General features: G+C 41.5%; 1 protein-coding gene across 4 annotated transcripts in view; it reads right to left on the minus strand.

Moving 5' to 3' along the window:
* Nucleotides 1–14,091, minus strand: part of NEDD1 (NEDD1 gamma-tubulin ring complex targeting factor) — a 47,894-nt gene extending 33,803 nt beyond the window's left edge. The window contains exons 1-5 of one of the 4 annotated variants that reach the window (XM_067559768.1): nt 13,930–14,091; nt 11,020–11,163; nt 7,224–7,315; nt 5,775–5,891; nt 4,265–4,405 (exon numbers count right to left, since the gene is read on the minus strand). In XM_067559768.1, the coding sequence (XP_067415869.1) occupies nt 4,265–4,405; nt 5,775–5,891; nt 7,224–7,315; nt 11,020–11,155 (486 nt within the window). In that variant the 5' untranslated portion in view covers nt 11,156–11,163; nt 13,930–14,091. Of the gene's footprint in view, nt 1–4,264; nt 4,406–5,774; nt 5,892–7,223; nt 7,316–11,019; nt 11,164–13,137; nt 13,154–13,572; nt 13,791–13,929 lie in introns of those variants that run through there. The other 3 variants (XM_067559765.1, XM_067559766.1, XM_067559767.1) reach the window with 3 other exon arrangements.
* Nucleotides 14,092–18,089: the final 3,998 nt, after the last annotated feature.

Consider the following 18,089-nt stretch of genomic DNA (forward strand, 5'->3'; position numbering starts at 1 on the left):
GCGGATGCACATTGAACTAAGGTCCATCAGCAAATGGTCTACAGTGATGCCCAGGTCCCCTTCCTCAGTAGATACAATTATGTGAATAGTTTAATTTTTCTCTCCAATGTGCATTTCTTTGCATTTATCAACAATGAACTTAATTTGCCATCACCTACCTTGGGGCTTGGCAAGTATAAAGTTCTACTGCCAAGACTTTAAAAAAACTATTGCCCCAATTCAGCCCTGATAGCTTCTTTATTTTAGCAGACAAAAACATAAGATCCAAGGCTACAGGTTGAAGTTAGATCATTTCAGTCTAGAAATAAGGCACACATTTTTAATAGTAAGGGTAATTAGCCCCTGAAATGGTTTAGCTGAGGATGTAGTGGATTCTCCATCACTTGAAGACTTTAAAAGTCTTTCTAAAAGATATTCTTGAGCTCAACTGAAAGTTATGGGTTCATGTAGAAATCACCTGATGATATTCTGTGGACTTTTTTTTAAATGGGGGAGGTAACACTAGTCCTAATGGTTCCATCTCACCTTAAAATCTATGAAGACACACTCATAATAACCATGTGCCTAACGTTACGTCAAGTCAGGCATGTGTTTAAGTAACTTGCTGAACTGGGGCTAGAGTGCCTAGTTAGGCTTCTGAATAAGTGGCGAAATGATTTTCAAGAGTGCTGAGCACCTAGTTGCTGTCCTTTGGAAAAAATGTTTCTACGGTTAATATACGTAGAAAAGGGCCAAGACTGAAAACTAAAGTGAAGTCTAAGGTAAGTTTTAGATTCTGGATGGATGCAACTCCCACTGACTTTAGTGAGTTCTATACATGGAGGGCTTGCAGAAATATATTACTAGTACAAGGCACTGGATTGGTAGAAACGGAAGAAGTCCTCTGTAGAGCCACGAAACAGTGCAATACAGGTTGTCACAGCACAAGCTTCCCCACACCACTATGCCCTAACTGTGATTAGAACAGAGGGTCTTTGTCAAAGAAAGGGTCGTTCAAGCCCAAGCACAGTTTATCTCTGGACTCTTTGCCAAGGCAGCTAACAGGGAACATGAGTTAGAAAAAGTGTTGGCCCATAATCCACTGCAAAAAAACAAAAAAAGACTATACAAAACTCTTAACCCATAACTCAAGAGTTTAGTGTACAGATTAAAAACAAAACAAAAACCACACCTCTTGGTAGAATTAGCCAAACTTGGAAGAAAACACATTAAAGGCAAAAAAAATTACAAACAAAAAGTTACTGAATTAAACAGGAGAAAAACAATGCCCCAAAGCCAAGAGCCTTATTGATTAAGCTTATGCAGTTATACCATATCAGTGAATAAACTAATCTCTCGTATCCCACTGGACAGCCTCAAAGGAAACAATAAGGTAGATAAGCTCATGATTATTGTTTCACTATGTGAAACGAATAGAAGCCATCACGTATCTTCACAGATCGCCAGCTGTTCAAACAGCTAAACTAAACCCTGCTGCTGGGAGAATAGTGCTAGGCATTCAAGCTTTGAACAAATTTTTCTTTCTAAACAGACTTCAATACATTCTCACACAGCAAACAGATAAAATCTAGTAGCATTAATAAAATCTCAACAGCAGTCAAAGACTCTAGGATTAGATGGTCTACATACAGCTTAGTCCAAGAACATACAACCAAATTCAATAATTTAATTCTAGTAATGCACATAGATGTTAATTTACAGTCACAATTAACAGGACAATTCTTAGATGAAATGCAAATTTTTCATGTCACTGAAAGGACTATGAACTTGGGCTATTCAGTTACAGAAATTAACTGGTAAAGAGATTACATTCCATTACGCTGAATCAGCCAAAGACAAACCACTTTTATAAAGTTAATCTGGCCTCAGCTTCATCAGCAAAGATGCTTAACCCACTGCATTTTTTCCTCTTAACTAAGGAAGGGTGACCCTTAGTAGGCCAAAGAGTCTGTGCCAGATTCAAGATGCACAATACACGGTTTACCCTAGAAAGTACATCCCTTCAAATTAGACCTTCAAGAATTTATACTTTTAGAGCAGGGACTGTCTTTTTCAATCCCTGTAAGAGCACTATACATATGTTTAAATAATAGTATCACTGTATAATTCTGTAATTCTCTACAAGTTTCAATGAAAATCCAAACCAAAAATAAAGCTATATAGGCATATAGGAGCAAAAAGATTTTAAAAGATGCAATACATTCAGATAAACTGGAACTCTAAATAGCTACCATGTTACATAACTCCCAAACCATTTCATTTTGACACAAAACATAGCAATCAAGTACCAAATCACAGTACCTCATTAAAAAATGTTATAGGTCTCTTAGTGAGAGAGAATAGTAGCTATTTGTATGCAATTACTTCAATTTAGCACCTAAAATATCTTTAGCCATCTTATAGTCTAGTTTTCTGGCCTCATAATAAAGCTCTTGATTTCATCTCCATCAAGAAAATGGCTATTCGTTGTATTATTGCTAGTCATCCTCAAGCCCCGGAAAAACAATCTGATCTATCTTCACTGAAAAGTTAATATACACCTGAACAAGCAACAATTATGATAAACTCTTACCAATCTGGCACCTACTGAAAACACCACTTGAACACTGTAACCTGGCTAGCAGTGTAACCCAACTGAAGTTTTCCCGCTCCCTGTCACTATTTCTCAAGTCCACACTTCTTGTTGTTTTCACTTTTATGGTCTTAATGACAACACACTTTCCATAAATAAAATAATCCCCAAGATGAGCCACCTGTACGGCACAAATACGACAGATTTGCTAGCTCTATAGCTGGATTGCTTTTTTAAAAGAGCAAACTGAGTATTAAGGACAATCCTGCACGAATAGAAATGGTAGATGATGACGGTGCATTGAAGACACCACGATACCAGAAACAACTTTGTTTTAATAATTTTACATACATTTTCCCTCACCTCAGTGGTTACAAAACACTACTTTTTTCCCTGAAGAATCTTATTAAATGACACCTGTTCAGTGTTAGATATGAGGACAAATTCACTTCCAGTTCTGTGCCGGCACAAGAGGGAGGTGAAGGATGAGCTACAACAGCAGAAAGTAGCCAATCCACAACTTCACTGGTGCTGGGGACAGACTGGGAGTCAGCAAACGGTGATGAGGAGGGCAGCTTGGCAGGTATGCCAATTCTATCCATCCCCTATGACCAGGCAGTCTCTACCTTTATTCAGTGTAATCTCCTGATTACGTGCTCCAGCTATGCCTCCTTCCTCTTCAGAGCTGCTCTCCCAACTCCTGACTATGCCCCCAGCCCATCTCTGCACCAAAGGCGACATCTGGGGTGCTGAAGGGTCATTTTGCTGGTCATTTGTCCCAGGAGAATCTTACAACTGTGAGGATTTCCCCAGGAAATCCATCAGCTTTGCAACCTCTGTAAGGCTGCAGAAAGGAGTCTCTACAGCCTGGCCCTTTAGTGCATAGGCCTTGTATTGGCTCTTTGCACAGGGATGAATTTCACCCTATGTGCATTCAGTTTTATCTACACCCAACAGAAACATTTTATTTTTATTCTATTTGAAGAGTTGTGCAGATTGAACGAAATTCTATCTGGACAAGAATATCAGAATGTTAGATAAATTCCAAATACAGGGTTACATTCTGCCCCTCTTTACAACTATACAACCCAATTCAAATGGAGCTGCACAGGTGTTAATGGGGGCAAAACTTACCTTGTATATCACCACAAATAATGAAGGCTGTGCAGGCAAGATCCTAGCCAGACAGATTCCAAGTTTGAAAGGCTGGCTAATGTTTTTGCTACATTACTTACAATGTGAGCAAATTTAATCTGGAGGTACTGAAGCCAATATAAAAACCCATAACAACTTTTGTTTTTTTAATAAACAATCACTGTCTAGAACTGTATTTTAAACTTGTCCAGTTTTGACTCTTCATGTTCTATGCCTGCCATTCTGAACCAGTTGGAACTAAAAACCACCCTTTTCATCCCCATAAACACATTTTTAAATGTCCATAAAGGAAATGGTATGATAGAAGTTTAATAATCTTTTTTTAAAATTACTATTATTAGAGGCTATGCTGATTAATATTGATAAGCAACAAGAACTCCAAACACATACTTTTACTTCACATTTATGATTTACAAATCTATAGCTTTACAGAACAAAAGTTAATCATTTTATGATTTATAGTGTAAAATATTCAATAATTTAAGATTAAACTCCAAACCCATGAAAAGTTACTACTTTAGTACACACATACTGTACCTGACTGCTACCATGACCAAAGGGAGTGCTGGATAAATTGGTAGTAACACTATGTAGAATAATTTCACCACTCATAGATCCAGAAGCAATGTAGCAATCATTCCAATTAAATGTTACACACGTTACTTCATCTTTATGATCCTGAAAGAGGAAGAAACAAACTAAAACAGAATGCTGAACAATGTTATAGCAAAAGATAAAATGTTTTTTCCATGCCGATATAGAAATTCTTCATCTTCAGGCTTTTGTTTTGCCTCTTCTGTAATAAAGATGACTTTTTGCAGAATTATTTCAGGTTTAACTTCCACATCCAAGAAGAACCACCCAAACAACTTGGATTTTCATGCTGGGATAACAAAACAATCTGGGAACCTATATTTATTGCATAACCAATATCTACTTAGATGTTTCAGAAGGTTCTTTTATAAAACCCAACATGTTTTTCATTAGGTTATTAACAGTATGTAAATTGTATAATGTAAAGATCTCTACCACACATAAATATCAAAGTAAAGTATTTCAGGAACAACTGCCTCTATATTAAGAGCAGTTTACTTTTGCCAGATTTCCCCTGGCAGTAGTTTTATGTTATTGCACATATTTGCTCAACAGCTCTCTGTCAACCAATCTTCAGCAGTGAAGGCATCATCCTATCTATCATATTCCCAGCTCAAAAGAACATAAAAGTTTGAAATGTGGATCAATTACCTAAGGAAAAAAACTTTTTACAATGCTGCAGTTAAAGTCTGAAAATCGGGAGGAGGAGGAGAGTCACAGTTAAGGTTCACAACTATAGCATTACAGTTAAAAAGGGCTTGGTAGATGGATGACTGGCACGGATATAGGATCAGAGTTAAGGATGCTATGATTTGAAAATCTGGCAGAACTTTTCCTGCCTTTTCTTAATTAAATGGAATACCACAGGTTTTGTTTGTTTGGTGGTTTTTTTTGCATTATGACTTCACCATAGGATTTAAAAGCATCCAAAATACACTGATGAGAGAAAATGACCTCGCTTTAACATATACCTTTGCTCATTAAGGTGCCAATCCTGACAACACTTATACACATGCTTAAAATTAAGCATATATCTGAAATTGTGCGTGTGCTTTAATGTTTGCAGGATCAAGGCTGTAAAGAGGCAGGAATAATAGAAAGTGCAGTTCTTCGTATGATTTATTTTAGGACTTGGCTATTTGCCAGTTTCTTCCAAAATGAAAACCCCACTTAACAATTTTGAAATCACAAGTTCGTTATACAGACATTGAACCCACAGAGATTTACACATGTGCTTAACTTTAGGCCCTCTGGGTAGTGTTCCTGACTCGAATTGAACTACTTACCGTGCATGAAATTAAGCATGTGAGAGTCTTTGCAGGAGCAGGTCTGTAAATTATATCTTGTTTGCTAGCTCAAAACTAGAAAGTATACATCCAAGATTGTCAACAAAAGCTAGTAATTATAGGATCTCCTTTTTTTCCCCGTCAGAGCCAAAAGGAAAAATAGTTACCTTAAGGCATCGATGAAGTCTTCTAGATTTTAAATCCCAGATGTTAACAGTGTTATCAAGGCCTCCACTGACAATATGCATAGAACTGGAATTTAAGCTCACACATGTCTGTTTTGCCTGGTAAAAAAAACAACAACTTACACCTATTTTCATCATTGCAGACTATCTAGCTCATATATATAACTCTTATACCATGTAAGTACTCAAGAGCTTAATCTTTACCAACACAAGCAGTCCCGCTGATTTCAATGAAACTATTGATTACTTCATATATGTGAGAATTACACTGGGCTCTATGTTTGTTAATTAACAAATATTAAACTTATACTGACTGACACCTCTCGCTCCATCTTTTCCCTCTTCCATGTTGTTGCCACCTCAGTTTCCTTTATTTCAATAAGCATTTTCTCAATGCAGTACAGCTCACAGAAGTGATGTCATACACTTCTATTCTCACACAATAGCTACTGTGCACAAATGGGGTAAGACTTTAAAAAAAAATCCTTAAAAAGACACTGCAAAGCTGTCTAGGTCTCCAAGTTCATATTCTTTAAACATTAAAAAGAATATTATAGTAGCATGCTTTCCAATGCCACAAAATACTTCTTTTTTAAAATGATCACTTCAGCCCTGAATTAGAAAAAAGCCACATAACAACAGACATACAATGACGACAGAAATGTATTATTATTAAGTACTGTTATATTAAAGATTCACTTTGAAGTTCTTGGGGCTGGGAACACTAAGAAGAGTCCATTTATTTTCCATCAGAGTTGATCTAATCATTGGCATCAAGGAGTTAAAAGTAGCTACATTTGGATTTACAACAGATCTGGTGATGTCTAAACAACAGATATTTTCACTATTATTTCACCAGCATTCCCCCAACTAATAGCCCAGCCTTTAAACACTTCTGTGCCATTATTTTCGTTTCCATCAGCATTACAAAAGCTACAGTAGTGGGGAACCGGATTATAACAAGTCAGCACTACAACACAGTTTACTCAAGCAGCCATGTCAGAGTATTACTCTATAATTGGGTGCCTCTCTCTGGCATAGTAAATTTTATAATTTATATGGGATTGGGACCCAACACTTATTACAAAAATTGAACAATTTAACACACGCACACATGAGGCTACAATCATGACAACCAGCAAAAATTTAAGAACAAAACTTAAGCCTCAGCTTCTGCTCCTGGAATTAGGTAGCATTTACTGACGTAAGGTAACCCAACAATACTTAAGTTCAATGGAACAAAACTTTGTAATAAAGTGGTAATAAGATAAAACACACACGCTGCTCAATTTTCTGACACTTGGCATTGCATGTCACAACCTTATCAGTATTTAATTATAATTGGTATGTAAATAAAGTTGTAAAACAGTGTGCAGAGCAGACAAGATGCAAATACAAGACAGAAAAAACAAAGCCACAAGTTATACTTACCCCTTCAGCTAGTTCGAAAAGTGGAACAGGTTTACCCTTACAGCTTGAAACAACTATTTTATCACCAATGGTAGATGCAGTGACCAGAAAATTATCTGAACTGGGAGTTACGGATCATAGAATATAGATCATGAAACTTAGTACAGCTGCTAGCAAGCAAGTGTAGGTAATACCTATCATTGCACTTGTTCAATAGGTTGGCTTAAAGTTCAAAGTACTGTACCTTGAAAAGTCATAGCTGCTTTGAAACATTTTCTCTGCTCTTTGAGAGGGAAAACATCAAAAGATATAGAGTGAAGTTTCTTGCTCTTGATTCTCTTTTCTGGAATTTCATTAAGCAGCTGTGATGTAAATGGTTTGCCTTTTCCTAAAATAAATTCTTCTATATGACGCAACTATCCCCCCTCATCCTAACAAAAAACAAGGCAAATTTGGGTGTAGGGGAAAGGGTATTTGGATTTTTTTGCGTTAAATCGCCATTCTGCTAGGCTGTCAACCTTGTCAATACTTCCCTTCCTCCCTTCTCGCCCACCCAACCCCACAACATTTTTCCCCTCACTTCTTTCAGCCTCCATCCCAACTCTAGGTACTATTAAAATTCCAAGCAATTTTTGTCACTGTCAGTCACTTATAAATCTAGAGAAAAGACCTTTTCATGACAATCATTAATACATTCAGTGTGCTGTTCTTAGAGTATAGCACAGATTACTGTGGTTTTGTTTCCAGTTGTCTCCTTCTAGATAGGGAAACAATGCAATACTTCTAATAAAAAGTTATTCTGTGCTTAGAATCATGAAAATGAATATTTTAGAAACCTGTTACATACAAGATACTAAACAGAATCAGATTACAGTATAAGTATGATGAAAGAGAGATTTGTCATTATCCCACAGCCAATTTTAATATGAAATAAACTTTACCTAAACCTTTTGAATTAAGAGAAAATTCAAAATAGAGACCTCTTTTGATCTTAAACAACACCAGAATCTGTTACAGCTTTATCACCACAATGCCAAGTAACTCATAAAGGACAAAAATACAGTCTGGATGAATAATGAAGACGTGACTGGAGTTAAAGACTAGCTCTAGCAATAGTGTAACAAAAGTCTTCTTAACAGCTCAGGCATACCGAATAGTTAGAACAGCCTTTGACATAAAATAAATAGATACATAAGACGGCATTCACCACTATGCTCTTCTCTTGTAGAGCATTTGCAGGGAAGATGCTCTAGGAGTAGAGGAAGAAAAATACATAGGATCAAGATGAGTGGAAATGGAAGACGTACAGCACTCTTTCCCTCCCTGCCGCCTAAGGAGTGTAGAGTGCCCCAGTCCCCAAATTTGAAATAACTAGACTAACCATCCCCCCTCTGAGACACGTCTCTCTGATAGCCATCTCTAGGGTAGTGGAGATCGGGATTGGTATTTGAAGGAAAAAATATAAATCTAGTTAGCTGGATTTGTAACCCAAGAAAATTAAACCTCTAATCCTAAAATGGTGAAGCAGCCCAATGTTTGGAATTCCCTCTGCCATGTGAAAAAGCATATACAATGGGTAGAGTGGGGACGACAAGTAATTCCCCAATTCTGACATGGAGTTAATTCAACTTAAACTTGCACACAGAAGTGTGATTTTTTACCATGTGTTATTGTTACAAACACCACCATAGATTAAGGGGCATAACCGAAAAAAAACATTTTTCCAGTTTGCTGTGTATTTGACAGCACTTGCATACAGTCCATTTCATGAGTTCCCAGACAGCTTCCCTTTTTGTTTATCTCTACCTTTCACACATAAACAAAGGACAGAAATGTTATTAAAAACTTAGGAAAACCTAGTTGCAAAAAACCCACAAGGATTGGCAGAGGGATTCAAAGGCAGGTGTAGTAACTGAAATACTTCAATTTTGTTTTAAACTGTCTAGAATTCCAATTAACTATGTCCCTTCAGAGCTTTGGTTTAGTAGTTGCACTATTTTAGTCAGTCATTTCCTCAATCTCCACTACTAAAATCCTCACCTACATCTTCGTTACTGTAACCTTACCTCATATCTCTCTCTCACTCACACAATTCCAGTATCTCTAGAGGAAAGCCACATTCAGAACTTTTGGGAAGTAATTTTTATTTGCTGCCTTGCAGTTTTCTTTCTTTACATCATATAGATCAGTGTTTCTCAACCTTTTAAGTAGCAAGTACCCCCTAACTACTGAAAATGTTAATAAGTACCCCAACACTCAATTTTCCACAGGATTTTATGTTTACAGACTAATGTGAGCTATATGTTGGAAGAAGAGCTGAGTATATAAGGCCATGTTATGACAGACGTCAGATCTAGTGTGGGTAGGGTTACCACCTTTACACCAGGGGTGCCCAGTCAAGAATATACCTGGGTTAGAGGTGCTGTTGGCCAAAGCTAGGAAGCTTTGAGCAGCATGCCAAAGGTGGGGAAGATAAAACGCCATGCCAAATTTTTTGCCATAGATTTGAGTGGAGGAAGGGGTGAGAGAGAGACAGGAAAGGAGGGCAAGAGAGAGACAGGAAAAGAGGGTAACTGGTAAAATCTGGGGCTGTCATAGTTGTCAATTTCACTGCTCAGCTAGAGCAGTGAAATTGACAAGTTTTCTGGGCACTGGGCTTTGAGCCAGAGAGGGAGGCTGCCACCTAGGCAAGTTGCAGGCGGCTGCCACCCGCCTCCCAACTAGGAGCTGGGACCAGGCGGGAAGTGGGCAGCTGCCATACGCCTTCCCCAAAAGCCAGCGGCTGCCACCGGCCTCCCAGCTGGGCGCTGTGACTGGGCAGGAAGCTGGGGCTGCTGCCTACCTCCCCTTCACTCTGTTTTTCCCCAGGTACCCCCTGCCTGTGTCTCCCGTACCCCACAGGTTGAGAAACTATGATATAGATCCATCTCTTGCCAAGATAGTGATACAATGACACCACTTGGTTTACTGATGTGGTTAGTATTGTGATACAAATTTTCATGCTGAGCACACTCTTCCCACACATTAAGGGCATACGTGGCCTCAATTACCACATTACCACAAGGAAGCAAGATAAATCTGCAACCTTCCATGTACTATGAAGAAATAACCTGTGTTGGTATTCTCTGCGGGAGCAGGGGAATGTGTCAGGGTGTGTGGGGTTATGTTTTGAGGGCATTTAACAGAAATGTTCGAGTCTTATCTGCAAATAGTTCTTCAAATATTTTTTCAATAAAAAAAACTTACAAATTTAAATTTCCTACTAGACAAAGTTTTGAATGTCCATTTCTAATATCAAATCCAGGCTGAAAAAAGTCACATTTGAAAGACCATGAAAAAAAAATAGAAAAACATATACACAACTATTCATGTTCTTTACACTATCTACATTGTTTTACTGTAAGAGTAACTTAGTTTAGCCTATTTATAACAGAAAGCACCTGTATTCATTTTCAAGGCAATCAATTATTGAAGAAACAAATGACCAATTTTCACACTTGAGAGGTGAATCAATTATATCTCAATAATTAAAAATGCATTAATCCCCTCTGGAAAAATAATTTATTCATATGTCTTCCAGTATGGGTTTGTTTGTTTTATGTAGCATATAAACAGTTTAGGTTTCCACATAATCTGATATTTTATCAACTCTAAATATTTTCTGCATCAGCAAACAAAACCTTTGCTTAAAACTATGAAAGCAACTCTTCAAATCAAGACTAAATGAAAACTGACATTTACAAATACTTAAATCCAGAAGTTCAGTAGAGTTTTGGAGAAATGCACAGACACAAAACCAAATTGACACAGTAAAGGATATTATTACTACCCCAACACAGTGAGCTGACTGGATGCGAAGTATGTGGGTTGAACTGCTCCACCACTGTTATAGATGAGGAGTCCCATATTTTAACATCATCTCCTGATGAAGCAAAGCGGATGCTTTCCTGCATGGCTGCACCTATAGGCATAAAAAAAAGCATGGAGGGGATCAGCTACAGTTCACTTTGTAAATTAAAGAAAAGGATTCCATCTACAATTACTTACAAGACTCCTTGATAAAATGACAAAAAGTGTTGAGCTGACATTATACAAAAGCAGTCAAAAAGTTAGAATTTGTAACGTGGTATTAAACTTGACTGGCTGATAACGCATAACTGTGCAGGTTAAACCACTACATATTATAAATTTTTCCCCCCATCCTCTTTTAAATGCTTAATTCTTACAGCTTCATTCTGAACCATCAATATTTTAGAGATCTGTTTTGAGAAACAGCAGATGGAGCTATTCTAGCTAAAACAAATTAATTGTTCCAGAACCAATGGACGTTTGGACCCTAAGCACTCCAGTGCTTTCCTCATCCCAGATCAGATAAGGAGGTGGGTGAAAATCTTAATCTGCAATTTCAGCGACACAGGTCATTAAAAAGAATTTTAAGTTTCTAATTTACTGTCACTACCAACGCTGTTTGGTTTTGGTACTACATTCAACTTCCACAATAAAAATCAGACTACTCAGTTTCGCTTTTGTTTATAGTCCGTTTCCTTTTCAGCTTTTTATGCAATAGAATCATTTTCTTTTTCAAAGAAACTTTTAAACAAATGTTGGTTGTTGTGCCTAAACACACTGATATTTTAACTTGATTCAAATCATTTAAAAAAATCCACACATACAAAATATGGGAAAAAAACCACAGTTCAACATAAAACTCAAGGCCTATGACACATTTGTACTCATTTACGAGTCCATAGCTAAGCACATTGGCAGTAGGGGTACTCTGCCCACCTCAAATTTTCCCTGCAGTTTCATATCTTTATCCCCAATTATCCTAAACATGCATGCGTGAGAGAGAGAGAGAGATGATGTGTTACTGCGTATTGTTTAACAGCTGCTGGATTTCACCCAATATGGGGCTGCACTTCATCATAAGAGAGGAAGAGTGGTGGTCTTTTTAATACATTGTGTATATCTGTTAAGCATGCTCATTGCTTTTTGGTCTTTCTAGAAGGAAGATGCTATAAAAGCAAATTATTATTCCTGTTATTCAATGGAGATATCCAAGTTTTTTTTGTTGTAGCTGGAACAATACTTCCACAATTTGATAACTAGCATGTGCTCTCCATCATGTTATCCCTGCCACAAGAACATCCACTCTTGAATTGAACAGGTTATATCAAGTTCCTCTTCTAATTTCTACCAGAGATGGACCCACCTGGAACACCAGAACCAAACTCTCACAATCTCAGGGTACATCTATGTTACTGTGGCATAATTACGATGCTACAGCTATGCCAAGGTAGCACCAGAGTGTAGAGCAGTGGTTTTTTGGCTTGAGGGCCACAGATATAATTTTTCAACCCTGAAAGGTTACCAATCTCCCCCAGTAGCTCCCCTCATTGCAGTCAGATGAAAGGAGTTCAGTGAGGAGGATTTCTTCTTGCTCACTGATATCCTGTCCTCCTGGCTGCATCAGGGAAACCACGTGTCTTGTAGCCCTGTGTGCTCCACCAGGATCACTAGGCAGCAGCTCCCTTCTGCAGCCAGGGGGACAGAAGATCAGTGCTCCCCTCCTTCTGGTTCCAGCAGGGACCCCAGTGCCTAGGGACCCAGGAGGATCACTTTGCCATGCTCCCTGCTACAGCCAGGGGGAGTGCTGATCTCCCATCCCCTTGGCTGCAGCCAAGAGCCTGCACTGGACTTTTAGGCCCCCCAGCAACCCACTCCGCCTGGGTGCTTATGCAGCAGCTCCCTTCTGCAGCCAGCAGGAGGGGAGCTGAGGGCCACTTTGAAAGCCCCTGTGTGACACTTTTGGCCCCCAGGTCACAGTTTGGGAACCACTGGTGTAGACCAAAGGGTTTTCTTCATTGATGTAGTTAAGCCACCTCTCCGAGCACCAGTAGCTAGGTGGATGCAAGAATTCTTCCATTGACTTAACTGAGTCTACATCTGGGGTTGGGTTGGCTCAACTATCTGACACAGGGCTCGACATTTTTCACAGCCCTGAGCGAGGTAGGTCGGTCAATCCCATTTTCAGACGTAGAGCAGACCTACATCTCAGCCCCGTTGTCTCTGGCCTTTCCCCAACGTTACCAAGTTCACCCGGTTTAGCACTGATCGGTGCCAGTTTTCAAAGTCTACGACCACCCCCTGCTCTGACGGTCTCTGCCGCCTCCGACCCGGGGCTGGTTTCTAGCAGGCCACGGGCCGGGTCACCCGACCAGACAACACGCGGCTCCGGGGCTGGATTTTCAGGGTTAAACGAGGCTGCAGCCCGCCGCCCCCGGTTTCCCCCCTAGGGCGGCCCCTGGGCTACCGGGAACTTCACTTCACTTCGCCCCGCCCCGCCCCGCCCCGCGCTCGGGGGTTTCACCTGCCGGTGACCCGATGGCCAGTGCGGACCGGAGAGGGAACTGACCAGGGCAGCGAGCAGCCCGCCTGGCTGAGCGGGAGGGGGCCGCTCCCCAGGTAACGGCGGGCACCCAGGCCGGGCCAGGCCAGCGGCGCTCAGACCCCGCCCCGCAGCCCAACCCCTTTCCGATTGGCTGGGGCGCTCCGGCTCAGAGTCCTCGCCAGGGTCCGACTCAAAGTTCCAGCCAACAAGCAGCGCTAGCGGGAGCGGGCCCTGCGGCAGTGACCCTTACCGGCCGGCGGGCCCCGCGCCCCTCCACCACCTCCTCCCTGCACCAGGGCAGCGAAAGCGGAGTTTCCGCGCGTCCTGCAACTTAACCGCCCGTCTCGAGCCCGTCCCAACAGCCACCGCGAGGCCCCTCCGCCGGCTGCGTATACGGCGGCCCAGAGGGGACAAAAGCGGTAGAGCGCGTGCGCTGCCTTCCTTTACTACTGCGGCTGGCAGCGGGCGGGGAGAGTCCGGGGTCGGGGACTGGCGAGACGCGGCTGTATCCGGGGCGGGCTGCCTGGCTGCACGGCGGATCCAGAGCAAGGGGCAGGGAAGGGGGCGAATTCGCGTCAGCTGTGGGGGCTCCGGGCCCTGCGGCTGCCGCTCCCGTGAACGGCCCCTAACTCCCACCTCTGCAGGCTCCGCGTTGGACAGACACGTGGGCAGCGGACACGGACGGACAGACAGACCTGTGCAGCAGACTGCAGCGGCCCGGGACGGACACCTGTCACACGTGTGCAGGCAGGCAGACATGCACGAACGGGGACGGATCCGTGTGCAGATGCAGACAGACATAGGCAGGCGGACAGGTGGACAGACCCATGTGCAGACAGACGTACCCTGGGCTGCAGCTGGTCTGGTCTGTCCAGTCCCCCTATGCACAGCCTGGCCAGGCCAGTGGCCAAGTAGCCCAGGTTATGCGGGACACTGGTCCTGCCCTGCCCTGCCCTTGGCTGGATCCTGGCAAGGATGCCTTAAGGACGCAGGGAGAAGCACACTGAGTTGTGCGTCATGTCCTCGCTGACACAGCAAAGCTTTACTGATAGTTCCAGGCATTAGTGCATACCTGTGTGATGGGGATGAGCGTAGTCCCTGTCACCAAAACACTGAGGAAATTTGGATCTAGCTCCATAAGGACTAGCCTGTATCACCATAATGGGTCAAAGCTTAATCCTGGCTCTTGCATCTGCCCGTACCCTTTCATCCCACGTGTACACCACCTAGCATAATGGGACTTCTGATCATGACTGTGGCCTCCAGGTGCTACTGTAATACTAGTAAAAATATTAATAAAACCAACCCCACCTTTGAGACGGTTCAATTCTTGCTCTGAACTTTCCAGCTCAGGGCACTGTTTGTTTATATGACTACAGCATTCTACCCCTACTTCCCATTTATTTTTAATAATGAACATGCAACAGCATTTCTTTGCATATATACTGTAACTCTGAACAGGAGTTGCTACTCAAGCTTCTTTGAGCTTTACAAGATAAACATTATTTGATCTGTTAAGGTAACAGCTGTGAGTTCCTCAGCCTGTGTTGGTGCTTCATGTTGTCTTTGATCTTTGTCTCTAAGTAGTATATTCTTTAATAAATACTATTAGTAGAGGACTATTAAACACACAAAAGCATTCATTTAGCTTCCTTGGAAAGTACTTGTATTCAGAGAGAAATCAGTGGAGAACACAGAGAGATGCAAACCCATGTAGTCTTTATTAAACTAACTAAAACCAGCCGGGACTGGCTGAGCTATTCCCTAATAGTCTAACTCTATTGCTATGGCAACAAGCTGAGCTCTTGCTATGGCAACCTAGGCAATAAGGCAAGACACAAAATACACAACATATTCCTCCCCCCTTAATGAAAACTCCCATTTAACAAAACAATCACTAAACTAGGGAATGAGGGTAGACTGCCTCAGTTCCCAGCTAAACCCTGGGATTATTTTGCCCCATAACATGTGTTTGCCCTAACTAAAGATCCAGCCAGTGAGGAGGCCTTCTCTCTCTAGGTGGATTACAGCAGACTTCTGGTGTTCTTGCACCAGAAGGTATTATTGGTGCGGGTCTAACAATGGGCTCAGGACTCGTAGCTCAAACAGGTGAGGATGTTGTGTCTGCTTGAATGGGGAGGGGGCTGTATCTGCTGCAGAGGTGGATGGAGAAGGGGAGTGAGGAACGGGGGACTCTTGACTCGATATGTCACCTGTAATGGTGAGGTCAGGCAATTCAACTGGAGATGTGTCCTTGGGACATGTATGATCTGGCAACAACTAAACTACATGCCACCACCAGATGAAATCATCTGCAGTCTGGACAGTGTAGGAAACAGGTCCTGTTTGGGTGATGACTGTAGCAGGGACCCATGTAGCTCCAGAAGCATAGTTCTGAGCTAGGACAGACTGTCCAGGTCTTTGCTCTATGTGCACGTGTGATGACTTGGTTTTGCTGTTGATGTTGCACAACTTGTCGTGCTTTGGCAGGTTTCAGCAGATCAAAGCAAGTGCACAGCTGTTGTCCCATAATTAGATAGGTCAGGGATGCTTTGCTCGTAGCATGAAGTGTGTTTCTGTAGAGTAGTAAGAAGGTGTCTAGATGCTTTTGAATGGACAAATGTCCCCTTGCAGATCTTAAGGCTTATTTCATGGTCTGCACAAACCTTTCAGGTAATCCATTGGTGGATGGATGATATGATGCTAAAGTGATGTGATGTATCCCATTTGCTTTCATAAAATTTTCAAACTCCTGAGAGACGAACTGTGGTCCATTGTCGCTCACGAGTTGTCCTGTCAGACAAAAACAACTAAAGATTTCACGCAGTTTCTGGATAGTACTTTCAGTAGTAGTGGACGGCATTACAGAGATTTCAGGCCATTTAGAGTGGATGTCTACAACAACCAGGAACATGCTTCTTTCAAATAGGCCAGAAAAATCAATGTGAATACGCTGCCACGGGTTTTCAGGCCAGTCCCATGAGTGTAGAGGCGCCAACTGAGGCGCCCCTCCTCACATTCTGACATGAAGTACAAGCTCTTGCCTTCTCTTCAATGGCACTGTCCAGGCCAGGCCACCAAAAGTAGCTTTGTACAGTTTCTTTCATGCGCACTATTCCACACTGACCTGAATTTAGCTGTTCTAACCTCTGTGATCTCAGTAGTAGTGGAATAATGATGCGCATCCAAGCAATCAGAATGGATTGATAACTCCATCCTCCTGGACAGGTAGGGAAGAAGGTCAGGTGAGACCTGAGAGTTCCGTAGAGATGTTCCATGCAACAGTAGGTCCATAACTTGGGACATATTGGGTCAATGTGAGTTGCCTTCTATACTTGAGTAGCAGTGCTGGGTGTGTTCTCTACCTGTTCTAAATAGAAGATTTATTTCTGGCCAATATTTTGATGTTTAACTGGTAAAGGCAGTATTGAGAGACCATGTGCATTGCGGTGCAGAATGGATATCCGATATTTGATCTCATATGTGTGTGCGGAAAGCAACAATACCCATCGTTGCATACAACAAGCAGCCAATGGTGGAATGCCTGTGTGTGGTCCAAAAATTCATGTTAAAGGTCGATAGTCAGTGAGAAGTGTGAACTTCCATCCAACAGGTACTGGTGAAATTTCCAAATTCTGAAAACGATTCCCATTTGATTTGGGCATAGTTAGTTCCTGCTTTGCTTAAGGTGTGTGAGGCAAAAGCAATGAGTCTCTCTCTTCTCCCAAAGGCATAATGTGTGACACGACCACTCCCACTTCATAAGGGGAGGCATTGCAGGCCAACTTAGAGATAAGGACGGATCAAAATGCGTCAGAAATTTTGAATTTAGCAGTGCATATTTAGCCTTGTTAAATGCAACATCACAGGCTTCAGTCCACTTCCCGACCTTGTTCTGGCCAAGGAGTTCATGCAGTGGTTTTAGTAGTGTTGCTAACTGTGGAATAAACTTTCTGTAGAAGAATAAAGAGTTAAAAGCTGGACAAGTGGTCAGGCCTAAATTACAGGGAACGGGATCAAGGCAAGGGCAAACCTTGTTTCTGTTAATTGGTGTGAATTTTAGTTAGAGTCTTATCTTTTTCTTCTTTTCCTCTCTTTCTGGATATCTGTGCTGGGAATGAGGTTAATAAAATACCTATTGCTATTTCTGTGCAAGGCCTTGGTGGGAAGAAAGCATTATCTTCCTTCCCCTCTGGCATGCCTTTACTTCAAAGAATGTTAGTGTAAAATGTATAGGTTTTAAGGTGATGTGCCTGACCTCTGTATGGTAATCCTGTAAACAACAAACAGGGGTGGGTATAATTATATTCATTATGTAGTTGTTAATATTTATTTTATAGGTGTCAATGTAAACAAATAAGGGTCTATGGGGAGTTGCTGAAAATGTATACATTTACATACAGTTATGGATAAAAGAATTGTAAAGTAACTCCCTCATTGCTTTATCGTGGCGTCAAGGTAAAACGAGCAGATAATAAAGGATTCGGTCTTCCCAA

Source organism: Emydura macquarii, unplaced genomic scaffold (assembly GCF_026122565.2).
Source record: "Emydura macquarii macquarii isolate MOO-44397 ecotype Brisbane River unplaced genomic scaffold, CSIRO-AGI_Emac_v2 contig_2205, whole genome shotgun sequence".
NCBI lineage: Eukaryota > Metazoa > Chordata > Testudines > Chelidae > Emydura > Emydura macquarii.